The following is a 21,440-nucleotide window of genomic DNA, read 5'->3' on the forward strand; positions in this document are numbered from 1 at the left end:
CTACAGATGAACATCAGCCGCTCGGCTGACTGGAGTATTTACAGTGATTCATGTTCACTGTTCCTACAAAATAAAACAATACACGAGAGACTAAGCTACATCAGCTCTCAGCTCCTGATCATTTATCATCATTACACACTCACACAGTGCATGACTATGGAAGCTCTGCGAGGACAAAAAGTATCCTGTAAATCATTCTTGTTTTTGGAAACATTGGAACAAACGTCGGCATGTTTGAACTGCAATGATTATACGAACATCATGGCGTCCTCGTGTTGCTTCGTATTTAGTTTTTGCTGTATTTTTTCATATAGTGAAATATATATATATATATATATATATATATATATACTCGTGTGTCTGGAAGTTAAAGTTGAATATGATAAAGTATCTTTAAAATAACACCACAGCGTCTCATAACAATGACTTAGTATCTGAAAATGAGAAACTACGTCAAACTAGTCCAACATTGGGACATTTACTTTCTCAAATCTGATGATTAAAAGCAACGATGACAGAAAAGCACAACGGTGACCGTAAATCTAAAAGTTTACATTGTTTGTGGTTTACTGGATGAACTGTCATCACGTCTCAGTGTTTCATGATTGAAAGTAAACAAACTCAAGTCAAACAGTTCAACAGTATTCTTTATTGAACACGTGTGGTGATCAAAGAATCTAAACAACCAAACACTTGAAGCTGTGATGTCTGCAGATTCAACACTTTAAAGATTTTGAAACATATTTACAGTCAAGCTGTCATCATAGAAACACATTCATGACATTCTTAAACATTATAAATCCTATTTCACACGTTTTGTTTAGGAAAACAAACATTTCCATTGTGAGCAGACAGGTGAGTTAACCGCCACTGATTCTGGACAAGCGTGTCCGCTTTGTGTTTCACTCTCACTAAATGACGCATGATGTCATCCATTCATGAAAAGAGAAAAGCCTCGCGGTCCGGCCTCACAGTCCGGGGTCTGAGTCTGAATCGCTGTAGTCTGCCACCAGGGACGAGAGCGCTCCTAAACCTTTACCCCGTTCCTCCCCAAAATCCTTCGTCAGTCCTTCATCTGCTTCCTCTGAGGATTTAACATGCATCTCTCTGGAGCCGCTGTCATTCGTCTCCGTTGGCTCCTCCCCCTCCTGTGACGGCGCGATACTCGGCGCTTCCTCTCCGTTGCACGTGCCGATTTCGGGGTGCGACTTTCCCCGAGCGATGGTGGCGCAGGGTTCGCTTTTGGTTCCCGGCCCTCCCGGGCGTTTGCAGATCAGGGGGCTGGGCGAGGAGCTCAGGGCTTTGGCCACCGCTGCTTCTTTGCCCTGCAGGCTGAGCTTGAGGAGCAGGCTGCAGGCTGCGCTCCCCGGCGTGGCCGAGGAGGAGGTGAACCAGGAGCGAGAGGAGATAGCTTTCCGCTTGCTGTGCTGCTTGTCTTCGTAGGCTGATGGTGGAGGGAAATAATGAGACGAGTGTTAAAACTTTGCTGATTGCACACATGTACGGTAAAGAATATCTAACAGTCAATAGATACGTAAGAGGGACTTTATTGTCATCCGTCTGTACACAGACACACTACACATGAGGAGCAACAAGAAACACAAGACACAAGCATGGAAGGAGACCGTGTATGTGTCTTAAATTACGTTCTCCGTACCTACACTTGTGATTTAGTACGGCTACATGTTCATGCATCAGAGTCCCTCTAAAACACACTCAGAGCGGTCAGACAGCAGAGTGTGGACTTGAGCTACACACTTCTCAGCCAAAAAGAGGAGGAGAAGAAGAAGTAGCAGAAGGAGGAGAACAAATAGAAGTAGAAGAAGAAGCAAAAGAAGAAGAAGAAGCAGGACGAGAAAGATAAGGACCAGGATAATAAGGAGGAGGAGGAGGAGAAGAAGAGGAGGTGAAATGTTGAAATCGTAAGTGCAAACTCAGCGTTTATTTGAACACAGCCCCGTTGAAATCCACACAAGTAAGCACACAGTAAGTACCTCGATGAGCATGAGTAATAAACACGTTTCTCACTTTATTAGGCCCCCGGTTAAATAATGCAGCCCAGCAGGAGAGCTCAGCGATGTGTTCGTTCAACTTCATCACCGTTTTGGAAGCTTGTCGTCAGTTATCTGTTTAACTTTAATCTGTAAGAGGTCTTGACAAATGTAAGTAAGACGTGTGTGCGTGTGCGTGTGTGTGTGTGCGTGTCCTACAGTCCGGTGCCTGGTAGGTGAGCAGGGCGGCCAGTTTCTTGTCCTCCTCCTTCTCTGGCAGCAGCGGGATGGACAGGTTGGTCCTCATCCTCACCGTGTTGTCCTTCTCCTCCTGCTCAGCCAGAACTTTCTTCTCCGTCTGTCCAGTGAAAAGCAGAGCCGTCGGTTAGAAGTGACGATGACATTTACTGACATTAACTTTAGAGTAAACGCTTTGTCTTCTGTGGAACTCTCTCCAGTCACAGGAACGAGATAATGTGAGATGAAAACGCACCAGGGGTCAGCGGCGGCGTTGGCAACCCTTCAACCAGTCCCAAAACATGCACGTCATATCGTTTACAATGCTTTGTGTTTGGGACGTTTCTGCGCTGTCAAATGATCAACTAGAACCCAAACTCCTCCGTGGACGTAGCCTCTTCATTTTGCAATCAAGGTGCATTCAACTTGAACATGTTCTATGTATATCAATGTAAACATTCAGCACCAAATCTAGCAGCCATACTCCCATGACAGAGCGGTGAGCGTCATCTTGTAGCATTTATCCAGACGTTACCGACACAAGAGGTCACTTTCTTACCCTGAACTTCCTGCGGAGGGAGCTGTTGAGCTGGAAGTCGTCCTTCTTGCAGGACTGGTAGTCTTGGATCTCCGACAGAGAAGGCAGAGCCTTCTTCAGCTTCTCCTTGTCTTTCCCACCGTGGTCCAGTTTGAACATGGCGTCCGTCTCCAGTTTCTCCTTCTCTGCTCGCTCTGTACAAAGAGACGGAGGAGAGAGTTTAAAAAACAGACTGTGTGCTGTGTGAGGACGTGAAGACATCCGAGATGAACCAGCACCATCAAAAGAACATATGCTGTGTTGTTGAATTCCACCAAAAGGTAACTCAGTAGAGACCTGAGTCTTCAGGTTGATAACAAACAGGAATCCTTTACCTGTGGTGAGGATCTGCTCGTTGTCAGCCATGTCCCAGCGCTCCTCCTTCCTGTTCGCCCCGATGACTATTACATAGTCGCAGGTCGCCGGGTCCGTCTGCATCTCGATGTAGTTGACACACAGATGGCACTTCATCCTAAACCTGGTTGAGGAGGCATGAAAAGACTTTGAGTCCTTTTGTCAAAGAGGTTCACGAGGATTTGCCGTCGGTTGAATATAAACCGAACCACTCGGTGCAGAGTGTGACGCTCACGAGAGCAGAGAGCATCGTGTTCACCTGTAGATTGGCGTGGTGTAGTAGGTCCCCACTTTCTTCTTCTCAGCATTGTAGCGGACGCCTGTACAAGCACAACACCGGTGTCATGAAATGAATCGCCACTGGACGGGACTAAATGGGTCTTCTTCTTCTTCAAACTTACCCATGCCGATGTGATTCTTGCAGCCATCGCACCAGATGTTGTACGGCATCTCAAACCTTAACGGACAAAAACACACTTAAGCTGAGTATCGATGAAAAACACCAATTCAGATTAATGTTATTTTACATTTTAAGTTTATTATACTTAAATAAAATCATCAAATAAATGTACAATTCTCCATGTTTATTAGGGACGTGAGACATGCACACTAATATTAATCAGTTTATTCTAGATTTTCTTATTTCATCATATTTTGACAAACACTCATTACAAAAAGGTCGAGATGCTCTGCATAAATCCATGTCTGTCATCCGTTTGTCCAGATAATGTCTTTTGAAAACGCAAAGAATGATCATTTATAGTTTAAAATCCTGAGCCCACATCGGTGAAACACTTTCTGTGTGTCTGTGTTCACGAACCTGATGATGAGGATGCCCTGGGACAGCTTCCTGGCCCTCTCACGCAGAGCGTGAGTTTTGTGGTAGCCATTGAGGGATCCATGCTAAAGGCAAAGAACGACGGGAACGTTAGTCAGTACATCTACACAAAAGTGACACTAAAACACACACACGCTGGTCACTGTGTGGGCATACACACCTTGGCTGGATCAAAATCTGGAGGGTAGTATTTGTTTGTTCCCTTTCTTTCACCCTGTCAAGAAAACAAGTGCAGGATACTTTGTTAGTAAAAGTACAAACTGAGTATTTAAACAAAACATAAACCCTTGCATCTTGACATACATACGTAAAATATAAACATCATGACTTACCATAGTGACGACTGGATTACCACACCAGGAATGTATTCACCCTCTTCCACCAGAACAAGAGAAGTCATGTCGGTGATTCGGTTACATGTAAACAATCAGTGAGCTACAAACACTTAGTAACCAGTGAATTTGGAATATGTCATGAAGTGTAACATATATCTAGCTGACGTTCCAACACATGTTTGTAGCTGAAGAGCTAACAGTTAGCTAACAAACGCTATCTTAATTTAGGATTAAATATAGGAGTGGTGTGTATCTTGACTGTAGTGCTAAACGTCAGCTACATTTCTTTACACGATGTATGAATACATTACACTGTTGGTGCATTGAGTTTGGTGCGACGTTGCATTGCTGCAGAGGAAAGTATCGGTGCTAAAAAGCAAGCTAACATTAGCAGCATAGCTAGCTTGCTCTGTGACTTTAGTCTTCTTTTAGTGCAATTATGAACAATTTGTAGCAAAATAACAACTATTAGTATTGTCATTTGTAAATGCGCCACTGCCATGTTTATTATTAAGTTATAAACGTAAAATAAGACTTACAAATGCTCTTTGTAGCCGCACAAACAACCATCAACCAAACACCAGAGGGGCCGATGGGTAACGGATACGTAATCGTAGTCGTCTTCTTCTTCTTCTTCTCTAATTTAATTGGCGGATCGCAATCATCTTGAAAAGGTGCATACCGCCACCAACAGTACCGGAGTGTGCAGTTTCAGAGGAAAAGTTTCATCACTGTTCTAAAGGACAATAATAATAATAATAATAATAATAATAATAATGATAATAATGATTATAATAATACTTATAATACTTATAATAAAAATAAATAAAAAACTACGGTCTAATCAATATACTTATTCTTCTTCTGTTTTGAGGATTATTGGCGGTTGGCGTTACTGCCACCAGCTGGTCCGGAGTGTGGATCAGGATGTCTAGTATTTACAGTATAAAAAAGAAAAGAAAATATAAAAAAAGAAATAAGAAACAAAACAAAAGGCTCATATTTTCTTAATAATATTAATCAGTCTAAAATATTGAAAGGATACGTAATCTGTTACGGAAGTGGCGTCATGTTGCAGAGGATTGTACCGGAAGCACCGGTGTCAGAGCGGAAAACGTGCGGAAGGCGTTAAAGTAGAGCAACAATATGTACACGCTGTCAGCTGCTGGTCGTGATGGAAACTAAACCGGAGCCGCTCAAACGGTACATCTGCTCGATCACCGGCTGCTCGGCGGCTTATAACAAACAGTGGAAACTCGACGCCCACCTGTGTAAACACACCGGAGTGAAGCCCTTCGCGTGCGCGAGCGACGGCTGCGGTAAGTCGTTCTGCAGCCCTTACCATGTGGCGCGACACGAACTCAGTCACAGCGGCGTGAAGCCCTTTCGGTGCACCGAGGACGGCTGCCAGGAGGCCTTCACCACCAACACCAACCGGGCCAGACATGTCGGCCGCATTCACGCGCGGGAGCAGAAGAAGTACGCCTGCAAGTTCGAGGACTGCGGGCTCGAGTTCAAGAAGAACAAGCAGCTCAAGTCCCACGTGTGCGAGCAACACACGCAGCTGGCCCCGTACCCGTGCACCTATGAGGACTGCCAGATGCGGTTCCCCGTCCCCAGCAAGCTGAAGCGCCACGAGAAGGTGCATAGAGGGTACCCCTGCAAAGACGAGGGCTGCAGCTTCACAGGAAAGACCTGGACAGAGTACCTGAAGCACAGGAAGGAGCAGCACAGGCGTGTCCTGACGTGCGACCAGTGCAACAAGGTGTTCGGGGACGCCAGGTTCCTGCAGCAGCATCAGCGTGTCCACGCCGAGACACGCGTGGTCTTCAAGTGCCCCAGGGACGGCTGCGGCCGGTCGTATACCACGATTTTTAACCTGCAGAGCCACGTCGGCTCCTTCCACGAGGAGCTTCGGCCCTTCGCCTGTGCCGAGGGGGGCTGCGGGAAGACCTTCACCATGAGGCAGAGCCTCCAGCGCCACCGCGTCGTCCACGACCCGGAGAAGAAGAAGCTCAGGAAGCCCCAACGCAAGAGGTCTCTCGCCTCCAGGTTGAGCGGTTACGGTGACACGAAGAGAGCGGCGTCCAAAAGGCGCCAGCAGCCAGGATCCTCGAAAGAGCCTGCTGCTCAAAAGAAGAGCGACCCGCCCGGTCCGGTTGAGCTGATGTCCCTCCTGCAGGACACGTCCTTGCTGTGCAGTCCTGCTGTGGACACGCATGGACTCACTGAGGCCCTCACGGCACCTCTGACTGTGTAGAAGAGAACTGAATCCACAGCACTGTGATGCGTAAATGTAGTCCACCACTGCTACCATCCAAAAGGTTCATTATTTTTTACTTTGGGCAGGAACCCAACTGTCCCCTCAGTTGATTTATGAAAATTAATCTGACGGGAAAGTTTGGTTCTGGAACCAAACCCTGTTCCGTCCTTCTGGATGTTTTTGTTTGTTTCTGGAGTCGTTAAATCTTTCTATTTGTTGAATTTATATTTACTAAAGTACATACTTTGTCCATATTGTGAACTTAATAAGACCATGTTGTACAGCAAAATGTCAGGAAATATAACTTTGCACAACGACAGATAAAGTTTGATTAAATAAATACTTGCAAATGTATTTTGTTAATAGTATTAACTCTTAATCATCAATACTTCCTATCGGTGGAGGAAAACAAATCGATACAGCAGGTTTCTGCGATATTTAGGACACAGAATCCTTTTATTAGATAGATGGATGTACTTTATTGATCCTAAATCCTAAGCAGCAGGTTATACAACGACAGAAAATATACACATCAACACTAGAGCTATGTGTATTTATGTATATATGTGTGTATATATATATATATATAAACCAAACCAGAGTATAGATGTACACACAGGATAACATACTATTAGACAAAATGTTTTTCCCCGGTGCTGTCGTGAGTAAAGACACCCGGATTGGCAGGAAGTCTGTCGGTCCGTCCGTTCTGCAGCGGATGTCACTGAGTTGCACACGTCGGCTGGAACAGAATAACCTGCAGCTTCTCGTGGCCACACGGCGGAGCGTCTCAGCGCCGACCAACGAGATTTACGGCGTAAACGCGAGACGCTCCGTGCGAGTTTGAGATTCCGAGGCTAAATCTCCGAATTGTTCCCCTTTACAGGAAGGCTGCTCCCCACATTCCTGCCTGCTGCTCAGACGAGCCCTATATGGACCGACTGTCTGACCCGCTCCTCCGGGAATAATGCACAGCAGACCTCAAACAATTAGCATTCAAACAATCTGGAAGTAACACGGCGTCCTGTGACCAGTTCCTCTCTGTTAAGACATTTCTACACGGCTGTTGGATAAGAAATGCTCCGATTACTCAAAGACGCAGTAATCGCTGAGTTCTAGTCAGTCAGCAGTTAATTAAAGCGTCATCGCTGTGGATTGAGACTTCAGTTAGTTTGACTCGTAGATTTGGGTTTTTAGAATGTTTTAAAACTGTTGGCAATCTTGAGAAACCAGCAATAGAGTTCATACAGATTTTATAAATTAGAATTTCTTCTTTTATTTGACATTTATATCTGCAGTACACCTTTAAGGAACATGACGTAGCCTGAATGTTCGTGTTCTGATAATTGTAACCTGCTTATTATAATATCAAAATAATTGAGTAAATGATGGTCCATTTAGAGCTCATCAGTCACAGAAACCACATTTATCTTCTGTCAGAGCATTTCTGATCACTTTCAGCAATTCCAGCTAATATAACAAAGAGAGGTTTCTGAATAAAAGTACCTACCCTAGCTTTAAACCTCATCCTATCCATCTTCATCGATGTCTATTTCCCCTCTTCATATCAGTTCTGGCATTCGCTCCGAGTCCTGGCTGAGCCTCAGCAGCCTGTGAACAGACGCAGGTTGCTATGGTTACACCTGATTATCTGATCTTGATCTTTAAGTGCACCAACATGAAGAAAATAATCCTTACAGGATATATATATATATTTATATTTATATATATATTTATATTTATATATATAGTTATATATATATTTATATATATATATATATATATTTATATATATATATTTATATATATATATTTAAACAGACATCAAGTGTTGACTTAGCGGATATAATTGTCTTTCAATAAAGTTAAGAATCTTTCCGTATTCAAAAGGAAAGAAGTAAATTGTGGGAGGTACAATTCCCTTAATGTCCGGAGGAATAGATTATGGATCGGCTAAATGACCCAGAGAGGAACATGGAACCACAAATAATAAGTCTTTATTTCAAATGTCACGGAGGGGATTTATTTAAATCGTTTTGATAGATGGGATAGACATACGGGAAGCAGCACATCATAACAAGATGTCTGCTTCATGAGACAACTAAATAAACGTGCAGGAATGTGCTCGGAGGAGAGTTTCTCCCCTTAAAGATCTACGAGGCCTCGGAAAAGATTTAAAGGTGGACTGAGGAACCAGATGATTGGGAGCTGAAAGCAGCGCAGAGGTTAGAAAAGCTGCAAAGTCACTCTTGAGAAAGCCGGTTGAGGAAAAAAGAACCAAACCAGGAACGTCCTGCCTGAACTGTGACTGATGCTGGGCCCTTGAGCAAGGCAAACAAATGAAGCTGCTCACGTAGAGTTGCAGTGGCCATCAGGGAGAGCGGCGCTTAAAGATCAACAACATCTTCGCCATCCTAGTTCAGCGTGTTAACGTGCTAACATTTGATGATTTGCACGAAACGTGTCACGCTCATTTTCACCTTCATACTTGTTTTTTTGTTTACACGCTTCAATGTTCAAAGAAACTGTCTAAAACGCGTCTCTTTGAGCCTCTTTAACTCTCTTCATCTGGTAAATGGTCCATTTAGAGTCAAACAGACCAGTGAGCTTTAGGGGCGGGGCTTACTGTGATTGACAGGTTGCTGCCTCAAAGGCGTATATGCTGACCTCGAGGCTTCAAAACATCCGTCCACAAACCAATGGGCGACGTCACGGTGACTACGTCCACTTCTTATACGCAGTCTGTGGTCGGCTTCACAAGGTTTAGCGGCACTTCTACTGGTGACAGTACAGTGACATCACAACACGGTACAGTGACATCACAACACGGTACAGTGACATCACAACCTAACAGAAGCGCCTCAACACATCTGTGAGCGTTCCTCTGTGGGTTGAGCGTTTTCATTGAACATATTTTGACCTGATGGTGGAGGAATGAGGAAGAGTCGGGGAATCACCGACCACAAACATCGACTGGAAACCATGAATATCTTCAGGTTTTGTACCAACTGCTTCAGTAGATGTTTGGATATTTCACAGGATAAGTAAAAAACGTGAACCTGCTGGCTCATGAGAAGTCAGGAGAGCATCAAAGTCATGACGGTACATCCTCTGGTGACCATGAATAAGTGAACAAAATGTGCATGCAATCCATTCCAACCGGGACCAAATTGGTGGATTTATTGTCCTACATAGTCAGCCCTAGAGCCCGGATCACCTAACATGCTGCTGTAATCCTGTAAACGTCCACTGCGGGACTAATTAAGGATTATTTTATCTTATCTTAAATATTGGAAAATGTTTTGGGGAAAACGTAATCTGAGCGAGGAGCAGACAGAAGGGTGTACGGTACGTGTTGGAAGGATATATTCAGGATGTGAAAGTGATTCAGCAGAGAAAACGTGTCGAAGTGACCCAGACATGAGACAATGAAACGAAGCAACAGCACTGTTCCTCTTTAATCACTGTCACAATCACCACAAAGCAAAGGCAGCATGTGTTTTCAGAGCTAACCTGCTCTGCTAACGTTAGCTCCACAGCTTTTTTGGGGTAGAAACGTAATGCTTTAGAAACATTTGTCTCCTTCTGACCTCTCCGGGTAACGAGTATCACTATCACACAACGCTTCAACACGACAAGCTCCAGATCCACGAAGCAGCCTTAAAAACGCAGAAGATCTGAAAGCCTTGTTGAGAGTCTGTGGAGCAGAGACGGACGCTTGTCAGACCTCAGCTTGAGCCGGGGCCGATGCTACGCTGCGATTGGCCAGTCTGCGTTCGAGGGGAGGGGCAAGACTTGATTTTGGCATAAACAATTTGTCAGAATTATGGATATCCAGTTTTGGAACAGCAGCAGACAGGTTTCAGATCTGGCCTGGGTTACCACTGTATAAAAATGTTTTGTGTCTTTTTTTTGATGCCACATTCTTTCCACTCCTGTCCTCTGACAACCCCCGAATTCCAGACTGGTTCTGGAGGCCGTAATCCAATGGGATTGCTCTATCTCCGCTGTATTCCTCCCACCACCTCCTCCGCTTTCCTTCTGTCTTCTCGGCTCTCGCTTGACCTTCATCCTCCCGTCTCTCTGGGAGGTGGAAGGAATGTGTCAGGCCCTTTGACTGCATCTGCATCTGCAGAAATTAGGATAGTCCCAGTCCGAACATTGAGAATCTTTGCTTGATAATCCAGTTCTCCACATTTGTTCGCTCGTTAAAGCCTCTCAACCGGAAAAAAATAATCTTTTAACGTCCCATTCGTGAGTCTCGAAAATGTGTTTTTTCCAATTGTAGTTTAAAAAGTAAGTTCCTGAAGTAATAGCATGAAGAAACATCAGTATTTTGGGTAAATTTAGAGTCAGACATATTGAGTAGACTCGGTTATATAACTGAGGAAGCGCTTCATTCTTAATGGCTAATTTAGTGCAGTCTCAAAAGCTTTATTCCCGAAAGAATTATTGAAATTCCCTGCAGTAAATTTCGTGGCTCAGTGTTTGCTCAAGATTTAGGGACGATTCCTTTGTAATTCATATCAACAGAGCTATAATACATGAGAAACGGGGCTGTTTAAATGTAATAAATAAACTTAAAGTCTCATTGGACACACAACTCATGTCTAAATATAACTAACTGAAGCCAGGAGCCTGAACGCCACGCAGCAGAGATAATATTCAGTGTTTTGATTTCTATTTCATCACCTGCACTGTAGTTTACATTAAATAACAAGTATTACGTGATTTACTCTTTTCCCACTCTACTTTTCTATCATTCTTTAGCTTTCATTCTCGTAATGTGTCGTTTTGTAATGTGTCAGTCAGAGGAAACTCCACAGAGTCAAAGACAACGGACAGAAGTGATTCTATCTGTGATTGACAGGTCTCCACTCCTCCTCTGTCCAAATATGGTCACTTCCTGTTCACTGGTTGCAAAAAACAACATGGCGCTGGCCGTAATCCAAGATGGCGACGGTGAAATCACCGAATTTAAGGCTTCAAAACATCCACAAACCAGTGAGTGACGTCCCGATGACTACGTCCACTCCTCATACAGTCTGTGGTCAGGACGGACGCATTCAATTTCAAATGTTTCGCAACTCACCAATTAATTCGGGTCCAGTTCATACTTCTTGTTCGTGACATCAGTTGCTCATAAGGTGCTCTGAGGTGCACCTGGACGCAGAGACAGGGTCCAAATATGCACTTTCATGGAAACTCCAAAACCCCATCCACTGCCTGCTTGGGCCCTATAACCGTTGCATAACGCATGTTCCACACATTGCTGATGAAATCCCTCGATTTATGGACCAGCTCAAGACGAGTCACCCATTGAGGAATGTCTGCTCTATTTATAACCCCACTTCCCTTTTCTTATTCGGTGTTTAACCTTTTCGAGTTTTTTGTTGTTGCTTTTCTTTAATCGGTTCCAAAGACGTCACGTTTACGATAAGAGAAGCGACGACAGCCATTCCACAGTGACTCATCGTGACTTCTTCAACCTTTTTCCTCCGCGGATCACTTCTGTGTTTGTCTGTTGATGAAGTCCGCTTTCCGCTTCCGTGTCCGTCTATCTACTGATTCCTTCAGCTCACATCATTCTCCGCATCATCAACGTGACATCATTGTCCTCAGCAGCTCAGCAAGTCCATATTGCCGGTGGCCAACATCCTCTGGAAAAACATCTGGGGGGAAACTCCACAAAAAAAAAAAGGGAAAATCTGTGATTTACACCAATTAGATAATCTCAACAGGACAACTTCTGGGCAGGACAACGCCCGCCCTCCTACGCTCCCTGTCAGGCCCAGGTGAGGCGGATAGTCTGCTGGCAAGTAACGGGTTAGTGTCTGTCTGTCTCCCCCTATCTCAACCCCCCCCACCCTTCATCTCAGAGGGCTATATATATTGGAGGTTGTGACTCGTCTGCATCTCGAGCATCACTCGCACCCGCAGACGTCGGCAAACATCCGAACACACACGTGCCGAACGAAGACGAAGAGCAGACTCCAGCGATGAGGTCCCTGCTGAAGCTGCTGGTGATTCTGCTTTGCGTCCGGAGGGGAGAGGGCCGCGGGCTGAGGTCGCTGATTGGTGAGTGCTGGCTGAAGGGGGGGGTCGTGACCTATGACCCTTTTGGCTAAAAGTCTAATTTTGGCCTGTTTCAGACGCAATGAGTTGAATAATGTGTCTAGACTTTGATGTTATGCCTCTTAAGAAGTTATTATGTTGAGTTAATACTGTGAACAGCTGGACTTTAGATGTATATTTAACTCTTTCTGCATTCTCCAGATCAGAAACAAGAGACGGCATCTCCACACACGTTGCCAAATGAGGACAAGAGAAACGGAGCCGGCCGAACAGAAGCTCCTGGAGTCGGTCCGCCGCTCCCGGCCCGGGCGCGGCGCTCCGCCCTGGGCTCCCAGTGCGGCCTGCGCTCCGTCCTGCTGCAGGTTCGAAACCTCGGGCTGGGCTACGACTCGGACGAGACCGTGCTCTTCAAGTACTGCGGCGGGACGTGTCCCCACCTGCGCTCCAACCACGACCTCACCCTCACCAGCCTGCTGCTGAGCGGCGCGCTCCCCCAGCCGGCGCCCGGCGAGCTGTGGCACGGCGCGCCGTGCTGCAGGCCCACCCAGCACGAGGACATGGCCTTCCTGGACAACTCGCACCGCTGGCACAAGGTGGAGAAGCTGTCGGCCGCCGGCTGCAGCTGTGTTGGCTAGACCGCCGAGCGCAGACGTGGATGATGTGTTCGTGAGGACGGGGTGATTCTGAGAGGGCAGGTGTGCTGGCAGGTTCTTCTGTAGCATCTTTAAATGAAGAGTTCTATTCTCATGAAGTTATTTATATCAAAGAACTAATTTAAGCTCGGATTCCTTTCCCTTCTGGCTGAAAAACCTCATGAATCAAGTGTTGATGGTTTAAATGCTTTGACTTCAGCTGGTGATCTAATGGGCCTCGACAGGATTACATCGTATTACTGCTGGAGCTTTAACACAGACTCCCACAGCAGCCCAGCTGAGATACACGGCTGCTTTTCTTACTTCATCTACAGTCTGCATTCTCGACAAGGGAGCTCTTTCACCCGACGTTGGTAATAAATACATAACGGAGGAGTCAGACACGAGTCCTTGCATGAATGCCCTTTCTAAACGAAGCGGTCTAAAGAGGCTGAAACTGAACAGAGACGTGATTCGACTGCTACTTGACTGTTGTTCTGTAAATAAGCTGACATGTATTTATTTGAAATCTTCCGTGCTATTTCGGGGGTTAACAGCAGAACGTATTGTGTGTACGAAGCTGCGTAGATGCACCTCGTGGTGCTCTTGCGGTTCAGACTCACTCGTCAGCGCTCCGGCTTAAGTTCAGAACAAACGTATTTATGTAACATAAGTTATTTATTTATTTGTTGCCATTCTTTCGTCATGCTGATTAACTTATTGTGTGTGTGTGTACAGTTCCTAATAAAGATACAACTACAGAACTAAACGTGTTGATGGAAGAATCATTAATATAACGAGAACATTTATACAAGAACGTGTTTATTGAAGGTTTTGTACAAAAATATATGTTATGCGTTCTTGTACAAAAAATCTGACATCATTTCGTTGTGATTCACAACCAGATCATGTGTACATCTGTGGAGCAAAGCTTCGTGGACGTTATGTGTCGGCTGGTATGTCCAGCACTGGCTTCCCTCTCTAGAGAACTAAATATTTGCAAAGCCAGCGACCGTAAAGACAGACAGACGGCTAAGAGGTGAGCGGCAGCTGAATGGCTGCTGTGCATCCGTTGAGCCCACATGAGCCTTCCATGTTTCATGGACCGTGTGCAAAACCTAAACCGTGAGGTTTTAAATGTTTACCGTCTGTATGTTGCTGGATTCTCCTCAGCGTGTAAAATGTAGCTTCTGACTACTTTCACCATCTCTATGTGGCCATGGCGTCCTCCTCCGCCTCCTCTGGCTCCGCCCCCCACACCTGGACACGCCCCTCCATGGCTGTGAGGAGGCAGGTCTCCGTGGGGTGGAAGGACAACGACTGGACGACACCTTTCCCCACCGGCAGTTTCAACGCCAAAGATCCCTGGAGAGAAAAACACAACAACAGCTGCTTTCAGTACGCGTTCTATATCTGTTTCTAACATAGAGTTAGACCATTTGTCTGAGAGTTTGTGGGTAAATGTCTAATTTTGGAGGACCAGCACTGGAGCAAAGTAATGTTCTGCTGAGGACGTATTTTAGACACTAAGTGTACACTATATTTAGAATAACTCTGACTGAGTTATCTGTGCTCTCTTCAAAGCCACCGGTTCTCCTGTCTGTCTCTATAAACTCATCTACTGTAGTAGAACACTGACTGTGGAGGAGAACCTCATACAAACACACTTCATAACATCCGAACTATCCCTTTAAATTCTGTTAAAAAGCAGCAGACACTCACCTCCACCAGGTCCCAGCAGTACACGTGTCCGTCCTCTGAGCAGCTCAGAACGTGGGTGTCTTTGCCGGACAGGCAGCAGTCCAGCTTGTAGCCCTTCATCTTGTGTCCCGTGTACCTGAGACACACAAACTAGTCACAACACGGCAGAGTTTCACGTCCAAACAGTACAAAATAACGTACATAAACGCTAATCTGAGTCTTGTGACGTCAACTTTTGATTGTGTCTGTGGCAAAATGGTGCCGACTCAGCTCTCGATGAGGTTTTTGTCGGCGGTGTGGCAGTCACTCACTCTCCCAGCATCTCCCCGGTGCTCTTGTCCAGCAGTCTGACTGTTGAATCCAGACTGGAGGTCAGCGTGCACTGACCGTCCTGACTGAAACACACACATGTGATGGGACCTGCAACACACACACACACACACACACAGGTTACAGGTTCTGCAGTAACGTTATTAGTTACCTTCAGTGAATAAACCATGAAAAATAGATGACTAACTGCTGATGAAGTCAACGTGCAGCTGCCCCATTCGGAGGTCGTAGCGCCTCACTCTGCCGTCCACCGACCTGAACACCAGAGACAACCGTCACATGTTTAAGACTGAAAGAACCACGTACAAAGCAAGAATCATTTACTTCTACATGTAAACTGGGGAAACATTGAGTCTGAATTTGCTTCCAGTACAAATCCAAACGTCTGCAGTCTGAATGAGCAGCAGATGAACAAGTAACAAGTGATTCGTGATCAATATAATATGAAGATCAACTCCACTTCAAGTGTCTTTCATGGCAAAAACGATGTAAACAGCGCTGACCCGGTAAGCAGCTCGTGCTGAGACACCTTCAGGCTGCTGACGCTGTCCGTAGCCTCATCTAGAACCTGGATCGGCTCGAACCTTCTGGACCTCGTGTCCCAGCACCGAACTGTCCCATCGAGGGAGCCTGGATGAGGAGAAAACACACACACAGAACAAACACGCCCGGACCACCAATAAATGACACGAGTTACAATGTAACATTAATAATACCGACCAAGAAGCTTACAACGCCATGTTCAAGCGGCAGGATATTTCACATAATACACATTGAGCTATCCAAGGAAACCCACAATGTAAACTGGCGTCTGTGTCGTGCATTTTATAAAGATAAAGACTCACCAGACAAGATGACAGTTGCCTCCTCGTTGAACTGGACACAGTTGACTTTCTGCGGGCAGAAAATTGGAGTGACAATATGGAGACAGAAAACAAGAAGAAAAACATTTTAAATGGACACGACTAAACCAAATAAGAGTGACAGTACAGACCCCAGCGTGCCCTCTGAGTTTGCGTGTGACCTGGCCTGTGGCCACGTCCCACAGGATCAAGCTCTTATCAGAGCTGCAGGAGCAGAGCAGGCTGTTGTCAAAGGACCTGTTGAAGCAGCCGATGACGAATTAGTTCACGTGTTTTAAACTCAGAGTCGACCTTCACGACACAGCGAGTGAGGGGGAGGAGGCTGCGACACTCACCCGTCGGCGTCCAGGACCTCGTACCCGTGGCCGCTGTACGTCTTCAGCAGCGTTCCTCGGCTCACACTCCACAGCTTCAGAGATTTGTCGCTGCCGCAAGACAGCAGGTAGTTCCCATCAGCTGAGCGAGCAGGGAGACAGAGCAGGTGTGAATGAATACAGTTTGATTTCATGGATGACTCCTGACTCACACGGAGAGGCGCTGGGGGCTGTGTGCTTCGACAACATCAAATAATATGCACAACAGTAAAGGACACACTGTATTGTCCTTGTGCTGTCAGATTATTAAAAGATAAGATAAGATAAACCTGTACTCGTCTCCAGGTAAGAGAGTACAGAACAAGACCAAGATAGAAAAATATTAAACTGAAAGACTGAGCAGCTGATCCTTATACAGTCTGTCAAATAAATATAATATACAGGTATGCACTGTAACTTTTGAACCCGTCTTATTCAAGTTTCTTTTGTGTTTAAAGTAAGTAACAACTCATATTAAGTGAGCCACTTATGTCTACTTATATCTCATCAGAGTCATAATATCTGTGTCTCTCTCTCGCTGTGTCTCTCTCTCTCTCTCTCTCTCTCTCTGTCTCTGTGTCTCTCTCTCGCTGTGTCTCTCTCTCGCTGTGTCTCTCTCTCTGTCTGTCTCTGTGTCGGTCTCTCTCTCACCGTTGAAGCGGACCGCCCTGACAGCTCCTTGCTGACAGTCGATGGTCCTGAGCAGATGCTGAGGGAGCTGAGGAGCCTGAGGTTTGGGCTGAGGGAACGACATGACGTAACCTGTGTGTGAAAGAAAAACACAACACAAACATGTGAGCCACACTGCCAACTTCCGGTTATTGTATTTTTTTTCTTGCCACATAAAAATGAATGCACTTTAAAGTATTGTAATGCAAATTGCCAAAGAAACTAATGGAGTTACAGAAGTTATGTTACAACGTTACATTTTGGTCAAATTATTAGCTTTAGTAGTGGAATATTTAGCATGTTTTACTATAGCTAGCTAACATTAATGACTTTCTACTCACATTAACGTTCGTTTTTTCCCGTTCTGCTTACTTATTTAACCGTTTTACCAGGGTTAAATCTCAGGAGAGTGCCATGGTGATATTCGTGGTGCAGTTAATATTACTAATAAGTATATATGTAACGTTATATAATAAGTTTATCCCGAGTTTGTAAGCATTAGCTTCTTCCATTCATTTCACCCATCATGTTTTGCTAGTACGCGCAATGCACACTGGGATTAAAATAGTCCTGTCAAAATAAAAGTAAAAAAAAGTCCTCCCGTTTAATCTTTGCCTACTGGGTACGTAATGCTTTTATTTTGAAAGTCATCGGATATGACAGACCCCTCTACTGTCACTTCCGGTAGAGAGTCCGATCACTTGTCTTTCGCTCACACAGGAGTTTACATTTCTAAATAAAACACACGAGGATATTATTATGTCTTTTAACAACATGTCAGACCCGAGGAGACAGACTAAGATTCTACGGTGAGTGCGTCAAACAGAAAATAAGACATTTGTATCGATGGAATTAGCTAACCACATTATTTTAGATTAAGCTCAATGCTAGCTAACAGCTAACGAGCGAACCTCTAACTCAAGTCATGATTATATCTGCAAGGGATTATGCTGATTAGTCTCAGGAGACTCAGTGCTTTTCAACAGTAGAGTCTCAGTAGAATCAGTGCTTTTCAACAGTAGAGTCTCAGTAGAATCAGTGGGTTTCAACAGTAGTCTCAGTAGAATCAGTGCTTTTCAACAGTAGAGTCTCAGTAGAATCAGTGGGTTTCAACAGTAGAGGCTCAGTAGAATCAGTGCTTTTCAACAGTAGAGTCTCAGTAGAATCAGTGGGTTTCAACAGTAGACTCTCAGTAGTAGTAATGCCCACCATGTTGTTTTGGATTGAGATGCTGTTCAATGAGCGTGTATGGGTGTAATGTGATATAATAATACGATCAGCTGTGTAACAGTGCTTGTTCCATCGTGTGTTGTGGTTCATATATGTTCCGTGGTGTTGCAGGTACAAGGCCCCAAGCACGGACTCCAATCCCACGCTGGAGGACCCCACGCCGGACTACATGAACCTGCTCGGCATGATCTTCAGCATGTGTGGACTGATGCTGAAGGTGACACACACACACACACACACACACACACACACACACACACACACACACACACACACACACACACACACACACACACACACACACACACACACACACACACACACACACACACACACACACACACACACACACACACACACACACACACACACACACACACACACACACACACACACACACACACACACACACACACACACACACACACACACACACACACACACACACACACACACACACTAAACCCTGGATGTTAGACCGTGGTCCAGCCCAATCGTTCCATTTGGAAGATTAAAGGTGAAAGGATGAAGGGTATCATACGACACACGAAGAGGGCACAGCAGCAGGCTAACTATTCTTGACTTGTTGGTGTAACGTTTCTTAATTTATTATTATTATTATTATTATTATTATTTCTTTTAGGTAAAGACTGGCGATGGCACTCCCAGATTTTGGGTTTTCTGTCAGCGCATGGAGCACGAAATATACTCAAAGCACTGGATGTGTTTCTGTAGATGTGTACATAATATATAAACACAAGAATACCATATGAATATCAGGCACCTACGAAGGAGTATCAGAGCCACAGCAGGACAGAAGGGATTGGTTTTGGTCCTTGAGGGCCACTTATGGGGCCCTCGGCATCGAACCTTCATGCCCGTGTAAAGGAATCGTGTTTTCTTTGACGGGAATACGACAAACGGATCAACTCTGTGGTGAAAGGCTGGTATATCTAACTGGTACTACACCGGTATACTAGCATCCCTGCACTGACTACCTGCAGTCGTCCTCTTAGATCCTCAGAACTATTGCCTCTAACGTTTTCATGGTCGATGCGGCTGCTCCTAAACGTTGGAGTAGCCGTCGTCCTGTTTGGGAATTCACTGAGCTGTCACGGAGTATCTCCTCGGCGTCCATCTACCCTCGAAGTACATCTCAGCCGTGCTCCTCCTTTCTAATCCAGTCCGTCTCTGAACTAACCGTTCACTAGCAGAAGGCCTGAACCCCCCCCCCCCCCCCCCCCCCCCCCCCCAGCTCTGTAACCTTCTGTGTGTTCCAGCTGAAGTGGTGCGCCTGGATCGCCGTCTACTGCTCCTTCATCAGCTTCGCCAACTCCAGAAGCTCGGAGGACACCAAACAGATGATGAGCAGCTTCATGTGAGTAAACGGGATATGATTTAATATTATACTTTTTTGACTTTCATTGGAATCCATCTTGAAGACATGATCACGTCACGTTAGTGGTTTTATTTTGCATATTTGCTGTGTTGCTATCAGGAAGAAATGTATTCTACGTCACAGTTATTAGGGGGGTGAGTCCCTCCGTGTTTACGTGAAACTCTTGAATTATTCAGCTGTGAATCTGGAGGTCAGACTGGCTGAGACTTGAGACGAGCCAACTCTAATGTCCAAAAGCTTTTAACTAAGCGACCTGCGCTGGCTGCTACATTTCCATTTGCTCATGAAGGAGTACTGCAGCCGGTCCATCGTCTGGATGAGGTTGAGTTAAAGACGAGCCTGATGCACTGAACACAAAATGTTTGGCTCAGCGGGTAATGTCTGACGATGAACGTAATGCTCCGGCCTCGTGTGCGTAGAAAGCTGGTTCGAGGCCAGTTTTAGGACATCTGTCGCAGGCAGAGCCGTGCTGTAAGAACCCCTGAGTTATCAGAGAGAGGTGAGCGCTTCTATACCGGAGGGAGGAGCTGAGGAGGAGGATGAATTACGGGAGACGTTCTTCATACCTGTTTGTATCTCTGCTCACTGTAACAGTAAAAATGCCAAACTTTGTCAGCTAAATATCTCCTTAAAACAAATACCTGCTGTGTTTTTGCTTCGTAGGCAATAAGTAGGAGTCGCACGAGCGAAGGTGCTCGTGGAACCGCAACAAATGCAAACGGCAGAGAAAATGCCGACGCAGCAAAACTGTTTGTCGACTCCTCAGTTTCAGGCTTTTGGTGTCGGCCCCAAAGTCTCCACGTTCAGACTGCCTGGGAATTCTGTCTCTGGATAATTCTCCATTCTTTTATTCTTCAGCACAACATTTGTCATTTGTGGATCACAGGAAAGCCGTTGAGTGAAGGTGAGACGTTTAAACTGACACCGTGTCTCCTCCCGTCCTCAGGCTGTCCATCTCGGCCGTCGTGATGTCCTACCTACAGAACCCTCAGCCGATGTCGCCGCCATGGTAGCCGACGGCCAATCACGGAAGAGCACGGGTAGTGAAATCATGGATGATGGAAACAGCTGATAGTGCCCCACCCCCCCACCCCGCGGCCATCGTTGAGTAAAAACAGAGATGGAGAGAAATCTAATGTGATAGAAGGAGAGAGGAGACATGACGAGAGGAGGAGGACAGTAAAGAGGACACTACGTCAAGACGGAGACATCGAGTGGTCTCCGACGGCCTCCGGCTGTTTTTCTTCTTCTTTTGAACCTTTTCTAACGTTTGTTTGTTGATGAAATCTTCCAATTTCTGTTGCAGGACGTCATAAATAAAGTTGTATGATTTTAAAAGGATCGGTTTGCTTTTATTTGTCTTCGGTAGAACATGTCAACGATGTTCTCTCTTCACGTTAACAGTTATTATTTACTGTCAGAAGTCTGTGGTCTTCTTGTCGGTCAGTGTGCCATATCAACAGTCGGGTTCAACAAAGACAATTGAGACACATTGAGCAGGTGGTGCAGTGTGTTGATTCCAGGTGGGACCTCTGGTTCTGTAAAGTAAAACCTGCATTCTCTCTAGTGTCCAGCAGGGGGCGACTCCTCTGG

General features: G+C 45.4%; 5 protein-coding genes across 7 annotated transcripts; 3 read left to right on the forward strand and 2 right to left on the reverse strand.

Moving 5' to 3' along the window:
- Positions 1 to 656: 656 nt before the first annotated feature.
- On the reverse strand, positions 657 to 4,949 carry yju2b (YJU2 splicing factor homolog B). Of its 2 annotated transcripts, none has more exons than XM_079278541.1 (10): positions 4,872 to 4,949; positions 4,330 to 4,372; positions 4,158 to 4,211; positions 3,980 to 4,062; positions 3,561 to 3,616; positions 3,419 to 3,479; positions 3,141 to 3,283; positions 2,788 to 2,960; positions 2,211 to 2,349; positions 657 to 1,444 (listed from the first exon to the last, which is right to left on the reverse strand). In XM_079278541.1, the coding sequence occupies exons 2-10, from the start codon at positions 4,330 to 4,332 to the stop codon at positions 969 to 971; spliced, it is 1,188 nt and encodes a 395-aa protein (XP_079134667.1). In that variant the 5' UTR covers positions 4,333 to 4,372; positions 4,872 to 4,949; the 3' UTR covers positions 657 to 968. The 2 variants fall into 2 exon arrangements, with proteins under 2 accessions (XP_079134667.1, XP_079134668.1); XM_079278542.1 differs by having other exon boundaries at positions 4,330 to 4,432; positions 4,872 to 4,887.
- A 477-nt stretch (positions 4,950 to 5,426) lies between these two features.
- On the forward strand, positions 5,427 to 6,949 carry LOC306784195 (transcription factor IIIA-like). The gene has a single exon (XM_079278057.1). It carries the CDS (start codon positions 5,507 to 5,509, stop codon positions 6,590 to 6,592), a length of 1,086 nt encoding a protein of 361 aa, XP_079134183.1. The 5' UTR covers positions 5,427 to 5,506; the 3' UTR covers positions 6,593 to 6,949.
- Positions 6,950 to 12,594: 5,645 nt separating this feature from the next.
- LOC306785100 (persephin) lies at positions 12,595 to 13,305 on the forward strand (the record flags this gene model as incomplete). The annotated part of the gene is made up of 2 exons (XM_079279325.1): positions 12,595 to 12,673; positions 12,872 to 13,305. The coding sequence occupies 2 exons, from the start codon at positions 12,595 to 12,597 to the stop codon at positions 13,303 to 13,305; spliced, it is 513 nt and encodes a 170-aa protein (XP_079135451.1).
- An 820-nt stretch (positions 13,306 to 14,125) lies between these two features.
- Positions 14,126 to 17,733, reverse strand: wdr83 (WD repeat domain containing 83). Of its 2 annotated transcripts, none has more exons than XM_079279410.1 (10): positions 17,591 to 17,733; positions 17,201 to 17,311; positions 16,532 to 16,652; positions 16,328 to 16,433; positions 16,179 to 16,227; positions 15,837 to 15,963; positions 15,521 to 15,588; positions 15,315 to 15,423; positions 15,025 to 15,139; positions 14,126 to 14,667 (listed from the first exon to the last, which is right to left on the reverse strand). In XM_079279410.1, exons 2-10 carry the CDS (start codon positions 17,301 to 17,303, stop codon positions 14,512 to 14,514), a joined length of 954 nt encoding a protein of 317 aa, XP_079135536.1. In that variant the 5' UTR covers positions 17,304 to 17,311; positions 17,591 to 17,733; the 3' UTR covers positions 14,126 to 14,511. The 2 variants fall into 2 exon arrangements, with proteins under 2 accessions (XP_079135536.1, XP_079135535.1); XM_079279409.1 differs by having other exon boundaries at positions 17,560 to 17,733.
- Positions 17,734 to 17,897: 164 nt separating this feature from the next.
- wdr83os (WD repeat domain 83 opposite strand) lies at positions 17,898 to 21,179 on the forward strand. The gene is made up of 4 exons (XM_079279367.1): positions 17,898 to 18,027; positions 18,560 to 18,665; positions 19,729 to 19,826; positions 20,794 to 21,179. Exons 1-4 carry the CDS (start codon positions 17,978 to 17,980, stop codon positions 20,858 to 20,860), a joined length of 321 nt encoding a protein of 106 aa, XP_079135493.1. The 5' UTR covers positions 17,898 to 17,977; the 3' UTR covers positions 20,861 to 21,179.
- The last annotated feature ends 261 nt before the right edge of the window (positions 21,180 to 21,440 follow it).

The sequence above is a fragment of the Melanostigma gelatinosum genome (genome assembly GCF_949748355.1).
Source record: "Melanostigma gelatinosum genome assembly, chromosome: 11".
In the NCBI taxonomy this organism is placed as follows: Eukaryota; Metazoa; Chordata; class Actinopteri; order Perciformes; family Zoarcidae; genus Melanostigma; species Melanostigma gelatinosum.

Bases quoted from the DNA above. Each gene is read 5' to 3' on its own strand.
- wdr83os (XM_079279367.1), top strand. From the start codon at position 17,978: ATGTCTTTTAACAACATGTCAGACCCGAGGAGACAGACTAAGATTCTA. The intron at 18,028-18,559 runs GTGAGTGCGTCA...GTGGTGTTGCAG, and splicing joins AGACAGACTAAGATTCTACG to GTACAAGGCCCCAAGCACGG. The intron at 19,827-20,793 runs GTGAGTAAACGG...TCCCGTCCTCAG, and splicing joins CAGATGATGAGCAGCTTCAT to GCTGTCCATCTCGGCCGTCG.
- wdr83 (XM_079279410.1), bottom strand. From the start codon at position 17,303: ATGTCGTTCCCTCAGCCCAAACCTCAGGCTCCTCAGCTCCCTCAGCAT. The intron at 15,964-16,178 runs GTGAGTCTTTAT...CTCCTCATCCAG, and splicing joins GGCAACTGTCATCTTGTCTG to GCTCCCTCGATGGGACAGTT. The intron at 15,589-15,836 runs GTCAGCGCTGTT...TCTGGTGTTCAG, and splicing joins CAGCACGAGCTGCTTACCGG to GTCGGTGGACGGCAGAGTGA.
- yju2b (XM_079278541.1), bottom strand. The intron at 3,617-3,979 runs GTTCGTGAACAC...TTGTCCGTTAAG, and splicing joins CAGGGCATCCTCATCATCAG to GTTTGAGATGCCGTACAACA. The intron at 2,961-3,140 runs GTAAAGGATTCC...CTCTTTGTACAG, and splicing joins CGAGCAGATCCTCACCACAG to AGCGAGCAGAGAAGGAGAAA.
- LOC306784195 (XM_079278057.1), top strand. From the start codon at position 5,507: ATGGAAACTAAACCGGAGCCGCTCAAACGGTACATCTGCTCGATCACC.